This window comes from Vulpes vulpes, chromosome 16 (genome assembly GCF_048418805.1).
Source record: "Vulpes vulpes isolate BD-2025 chromosome 16, VulVul3, whole genome shotgun sequence".
Classification (NCBI taxonomy): Eukaryota; Metazoa; Chordata; class Mammalia; order Carnivora; family Canidae; genus Vulpes; species Vulpes vulpes.
In genome coordinates this window covers 91,343,585-91,350,003 of record NC_132795.1, presented here as the reverse complement: position 1 = coordinate 91,350,003, position 6,419 = coordinate 91,343,585, and the positions used below count along the sequence as shown (strand labels likewise).

The following is a 6,419-nucleotide window of genomic DNA, read 5'->3' as shown; positions in this document are numbered from 1 at the left end:
AGATGACCCTTTACGAAAGATGAGAGTTTGCACTGCTTAGGAAAATCTGACTAATTGCTTTCCTTCGCATTCGTGTGTCAGCAGGGCCCCTCTGGGATGGTGTGAACTTACTCCAGATACCGCCTAGTATCCCGCTCCGCACCCAAGAGGACCATTTTCTTTTCCCCGTGAAAAGTCTTATGGAATCACAACCCTCTCAGAGCAGTGGCAGGTTCTCATTGCAAGGAAGTAGCAGCAGTGGTTAAGGTAAGAAAGTTTCTGCTTTTATTGAAAATTTATATATGACTCAGTATTGTAATAAATAAAACAGATAACCATTTTCACAAAAAAAATGACAGTGCTATGCTAGAGAAGAAAATATTAATTGGGGGGGATTTACTCATAGTGGCAAGACAGACTTTTATCAATACAGAATAAATATTAACAGCATTCTTGAGCCAACGTTGAGACCCAACAAAATGTAGGAACCGAGCTAGATGTAATAAATAATTATCCGGAGAAAAGATGGCGCATTCTCAGATGATAAAACCGTCTTTGTAAACTGATGCATGTCAATTAGTCCCATCCTCACAGCTCACCTTCAAACCACAGGACTGTCTCAGGCTACATTAAAGGGCCGTCCTCTGAGGAGAGCAGAGGACAGGAACTCTATTATCCTTACAGTGAAATGCAAAACAACTGCAGAAAATCCCACTGGTAAATAGAACACAGTTTAATAAGTAGATTGGATATGATCTAACTATAAAATTTAGGTAACAGAGTCAAGTGTTACATATGGCAGGACTGGAAAAATCATTCATGACATTTTTCTTATCCCCCACTTACGTACCCCCTCCCACCATTATGCTATTAACATCAACAACAACAACAACAACAATAACAACAACAAAAATGTTCCAAATTTTCCTCCCATCGAAAACTGAGGGAAAATAACGAGGGAAGGGTTTTCTTTTCTTTCTTCTTTGAGCAGTCTCTTGAACACTCTCAATACCAATCGTTCACAAGGTATCTGTGCAAATTTATTTCACATGATTTCAAGGAAATGATTAAGTCACACACACACACAAAATCCTTAAACAAAGCTCTTTTGGAGTTCTGTGTATTATCTGGAAAGGAGGGAGGGAAAGGGGTGGTGGTGGTGGCGGTGGGAAAGAAGTACAATCCAGGCCCCCCCAAAAACGTTAAAAGTTTTAAGTCAACAACGAGTCTGCGAGTCTGACATTTTCGGGTCTGGTCCGGCAGCTACTGAAGGACACACTTCTCTTCTTTCTTGGCCATCTTGCCTTTGTTTTGTTCCAGAGTCCGCTCCAAGTGCTCATCTTCCTCTTCAGCCCTGGAAGTCACACAGGAAACACACTCATCCTCCGCCGCGGAGGGGAAGCCGCCCTGGCCGCGCGGCCCGGCCCGGCGGGGGCTGCCCGGCCCACCCCGCACCCCGCACCCCGCACCCAACTTTCCAGGAACTTCCCGGCCCCGCCGCCCACTCACTGCTTCTCCTGCGCGTCCAGGTCGCGGACGAGCGCGTCGCGCTTGTTGACCAGGGCCACCAGCTCGTCCAGCAGGAGCTGCTCGCGCCGCTTCTGGGCCTCGGTCTTCTGCCAGTCTGCGGAGGACGGGAGGCTCGTTACCCACCCGCGGAGCCTCGGCGCACCCTCCCCCCCTTCCCGCCTTTTCCAGTCTCCTCGCATCTCTCCGCAAACCCCGTGAGGGAGCCACTAGGGAGGGTCTTAGGGGGAGTGTGGCCGGCTGGATGAAGATTTCACCCCAAGGCCCAGGTCCCTAAATCCTTCCCGCAGATGGAGATGGGCTGAGGCTGGGCTGGAACCTGCAAAAGAGACCAGGTGTGAGCTGGTGGCCGGCCGGAGGTGCGCACCTGCTTTCGCCAGAGGGGGGGAGGGGAGTTAGAGGCCCAGGGAGGCTCGGCCGGAGGGGAGGGGGGAGGTGGGTAAATGAGGGGGCGGGAGGCCGAGATGGGCGATAGAAACCACTCTGAAAAGGCTAGAGAATCTGCTTGAGAACCTATCCTCCTCCCCCACCCCCAAGCTCACCCCATACAGCCCATTCTTCGCTAATTTCCTCTTCGCTCTATTTTAGCAGTTGGATGTATCTCACACTGGGCGCCATATGCTTCACAATAACTTTAAAAGTAGTGAATCGGCTAATTAGCATTTTTCTTTGAAGTAAAAAATAAATTTGCTCTGCAATATTACACTGCAGCTCTCGATCGCATCACAGCCAGTTTTCTTTTGGAGAGGTTTGCTGGGTGGTTTAAAATCAAAGCACTTCTGCAAAGGAAAAATTACATACTTCTTTTTGAAACCCCACGTTAAAGGTTGGAAAATCCGATGGGCAGTGCTCTTTCCCTACGTAGGGGCAGGGTCTTTTGAAGGTTTTAGGACCCAATAATATATTTGCTAATCATCGCTGGTCTGATAATTTCCTTAAGATGAGCAGCAGTTTCGTTTAATAAAAACAGGACCAAATCGAACATTTAAAGCACTTTTAAAACCAAAGCCAACTGCTCTCTGGCCAGACTGTAAGGGCTTGTAGCTGTCAATCAACCCCCAGTCTACCCCGCCTCCCTCATTAGGAAGGTAAACAATGAAAAGAAGAAGTAGATGATGAGGCAGATAGCAGAACAAATGAGGACCTAGAGGGAAACAGGACACCAGCTTTAAAAAAAAAAAAAAAAAAAAAAAAAATCCAGGGCCACTGACTCATGCAGCCCCCTCCCCCAGCGAATGCACTTTCCAAAAAACAGAGAGGAGTGCAATCCTTTCGGGTTTCTCTCTTCTCTCTCCATTGCCCTGGGCAATCATGTTAAAACTCACATGGCTGGTGCTTATTCAGATAAACCTAACAATGCACACCGCTGGTTACCATGTGAATCTTCACAAACCACACAAGAATGTGCTGGTTCAAATCCCCCCGACCCCCTCCAAAGCAAAATTTATTCAAGACAGCAAACTGCTCAGCAGCTTTATGAAAGCAAATGGTGCTAGAGGGAATTCTATCTTGTATTTACAAATTAAAAATTAGATGCATCATCATGCAATAAAGGTTAGAATAGCAGCAAAAAGCTAGAATGGCTTATTCCATTTCATCGCTATTCCTTTCTTTATAAGCTCAAATACATACATACATACATACATACATACATACATATGAAACATGCCATGTATTAATTATCCACCCTTGATACAAAAATCACACAAGTAAGTACATTAAATAATTGGTCACACTGCATTCTTATAAAAAAAAGAGGTGAAATATCCTATAGCATGGGGAGGAGTAAAGAAACTATTACTATGCAAAGTTTTTTTCTGAATGTAAGAATTTTTAAAAAATAATAAAACAGCAAAATTGAAGAAAAGCCATATCCATCACAATTTTGTTCTTTGGATTTAAATGCAACTGTGGTCAGGAACGCTAGACAATTTTCTAATTTGGTCTTGTTCTAATCAGTCTTATTCCACACAGGAGCAAAATTAATAGGCACTCCAGTTGGAAGGATCTTTAAGGTCATCTAGTCTAATTTCAGGTAACTATAGTTCTAGAAATATTAACTTAGAGAAAAACCTGATAAATTTATAAAAGATTTGTAACTAAATTTTATAATTAGTAAGATTACCAGTTTTGGTGAATATTAATTTTTCCACTTTCAACCTCAAGAAATCATTCAGATTATAAGCTTTATAATTCCTTACTTCCAAAATATTTTAATGAGAGCTTCACAGCTGGGAAATAAATTTCCTCCACCATACACTTAAAAAATATAATTAAATGGAAAATTACAAATTTTTTTAAAACCGAGAAAAAATACATTTTAACAACAGATATATAATTTTCTTAATTGTTCCTTCTCTGTACTTGACCAGTCACTTTTAAGGCTTTAATTAATAATTAGAAATATCAAGATAAATAAGGCTTTAACAATATAGATGAAAGAAAACTTTTAATTTTTAACCCCTGAAGTACTGAATAATTTTTAAAATCTTAACTTTTTCCTAGTTCAATACTGACATTTTCTGTAACTGTAACAAAAACATTTTTAAAGTTATGAATATGTAGGTTATTTTCATCATTTCACAGTCAAATTTACTGACATTAGAATTTAAAATGTTGCAGCCTAAGTTTGATTTTTCATATTAAATTTGTCATTGCTATATTAATATCTACAAATTATTAGTCAAATGGAGAGGAAACAGCTAAGTACAGTGAGTAGATTTTACACTAGCAAAACGACTTTTACTTTGCATTTGCTTTTTTTATGGTAGTAAATTTATACACATACACACATATTTGAATGCTGATTTGGGAAATTAAGTAAGTAAACTTTTGATGATTTTTTTAAAAAAAATCAATACCTTTATTATTGATCAAGATCCACTTTCATATGTTCACACCTAAATTTAAAAAATTTTTAAATCCCTTTTTAGTAGCTTCACCTAGATGTAATGTCATGTTTTGAAAACCTCCATGTAAGTTTATGTGTTACCTGTTATGCATTTTAAGAAAGGATTACTCACCTATAACACCAGTCACAGCTAGCTAGATACACAGACTTTGACTTGAACAGACTACAATGTGGCTTCTGATTAATTTAAAGATTCCAGTGTACTTTTGCTACAAAAGCCATATCCTCTTGCAACAAATAGGATTAAGTTTTGATGCTGCATTTGAGCCAAAGTGTTGAAATAAAGAGATTCTGTTTATGTCCATCTGCACTGAGCTGTTTTGTTAATTTAAAAATCTCTTTTTTTATATATAGGGCCAATTATTCATTCCCTGATTCAGTTTATTTGCTGAAGTTGATAATTACCTTGGAAAAAAAGGCAAAAGAAATACCTATAAATACTTTGATAGAAAGGACCTAAAGTTCTTGTAGTAAACCTTCAACCTTGCCACTATAAATAAGCCTGGCACTTTGATGAAAATTAACACTAGTTTTGTAAAGAGCACATTGGGGGATTGCAGTCAAGTCTTATCTTTAGTTCCAGTCAACTAGCAATCCTGAAAGAGTTTGCATCATCATCAGAGCAGGCCATTTGATAGGATTCTACTGCTGTACCTAATCAATCTATGGAAGACTGTGGCTGTGCTGTGTAACAAAGCTAAAATAGATTTACAAATGGGGTTTTAGGGGATAAGCTCCTCCACAGGATTACATATTGATTTTAAATATAAAAAGCTTATCATATAAACCATAACTACAAAAATAGTGAACCTATGCATAAATCCCTTTAGAAGAGCACCCACTTCAAACTCTAAGCCAAGAATAAATCAAGATGTACAAAATCCTAGAGAAGATCCATTTCTTGTGCAGAAAATGAACACACCACTTTCTAAAAGCCCACCCCAATGTGTGCAGAAATGAATTTATCTTTCCTGAGGGGGCATTAAATAATCTGGAACAAAAAAACTATAGGAAAAGTATCTAAAAGATGTTTGTTAGCTTAAGGGATCCTACAACTTAGCTCAGTGGAGTGAAACTCCTGCTATGAAAAACACCTCAAGGAAAAAAAAGGCAAAAAACAGGCCAAAGCGATTATGGATTTTCAGAAGAATGGATATATTGAATTTTTTCCCCTCTCAAACCAAGCTGTTAATATTTCTTTCAATGTGCTATGTGGCTATTAACATTCTGTGCTTTCTCCTGGTGAATGGTTTCAGCAGCAGATTTATTTGAAAAGATTTTAATTTATTTATTATGAAAAACATCTTATGGTATGGCTACCTACCTAATAGAGGAGATGGGAAAAAAAGAGGAATGAACCTTAAAACAAAGGAAAGCCAAACAAAACCAACTAGTGCTGCCTATTCATGTGTATTTCTGTGGGTTTTAATATTCCAAAAGGCCACTGAACTGCATGTGTATACATTCTAAGCGCTGGCTCAGAGGACAACTGTGTTCACAGAACTGATCATCACGATAGTCAGTACCTGCCTAGGACAGCCCGGCCCATGCACTGCCCAGGCTAGTGGGACAGGCCTCTTACCAAGAAAGTGCCTTTATTTGTCATCAACAGGCTACTTCTTTCCCTAAGTCTCTTTTTTCTCTCAACCAGCAACAGAAACTGGCACAATCACATATGGGACAACGATCTTAATTAAAAAACAAAACAAAACGGAACAAAACTTCAAAAAAAACTACCAATTGTATTAAATGTGTTTGAAAAAGAAAAATACTTTTTCCCCTTCCTAAAAAATATGACTTTGTGCTGATATGTACAAGAACAGGCTGATAAAATGTTCAGTTATTCGCGACTGTAGGTTTGGTATATAGGGATAGGACTACCTATAAAGATGCGATCTTTTGTATGTGTCATGGCCCTCCTTTTAAGATGGTATTTGGTAATAAAACTGGTTTGAGAATAGAAGCAATATCTGCCTTAAAAGTCAACTGTATTGTATCATGC

General features: G+C 39.4%; 1 protein-coding gene across 33 annotated transcripts in view; it reads right to left on the bottom strand.

Annotated features, from left to right (window-relative positions):
- Nucleotides 1-241: 241 nt before the first annotated feature.
- EHBP1 (EH domain binding protein 1) overlaps nucleotides 242-6,419 on the bottom strand; it is a 320,237-nt gene continuing 314,059 nt past the window's right edge. For all 33 annotated transcript variants that reach the window (XM_072742367.1, XM_072742383.1, XM_072742385.1 and 30 more), the window contains 2 exons: nucleotides 1,489-1,603; nucleotides 242-1,333 (listed from right to left, as the gene is read on the bottom strand). In XM_072742367.1, the coding sequence (XP_072598468.1) occupies nucleotides 1,243-1,333; nucleotides 1,489-1,603 (206 nt within the window). In that variant the 3' untranslated portion in view covers nucleotides 242-1,242. The remainder of the gene's footprint in view (nucleotides 1,334-1,488; nucleotides 1,604-6,419) is intronic.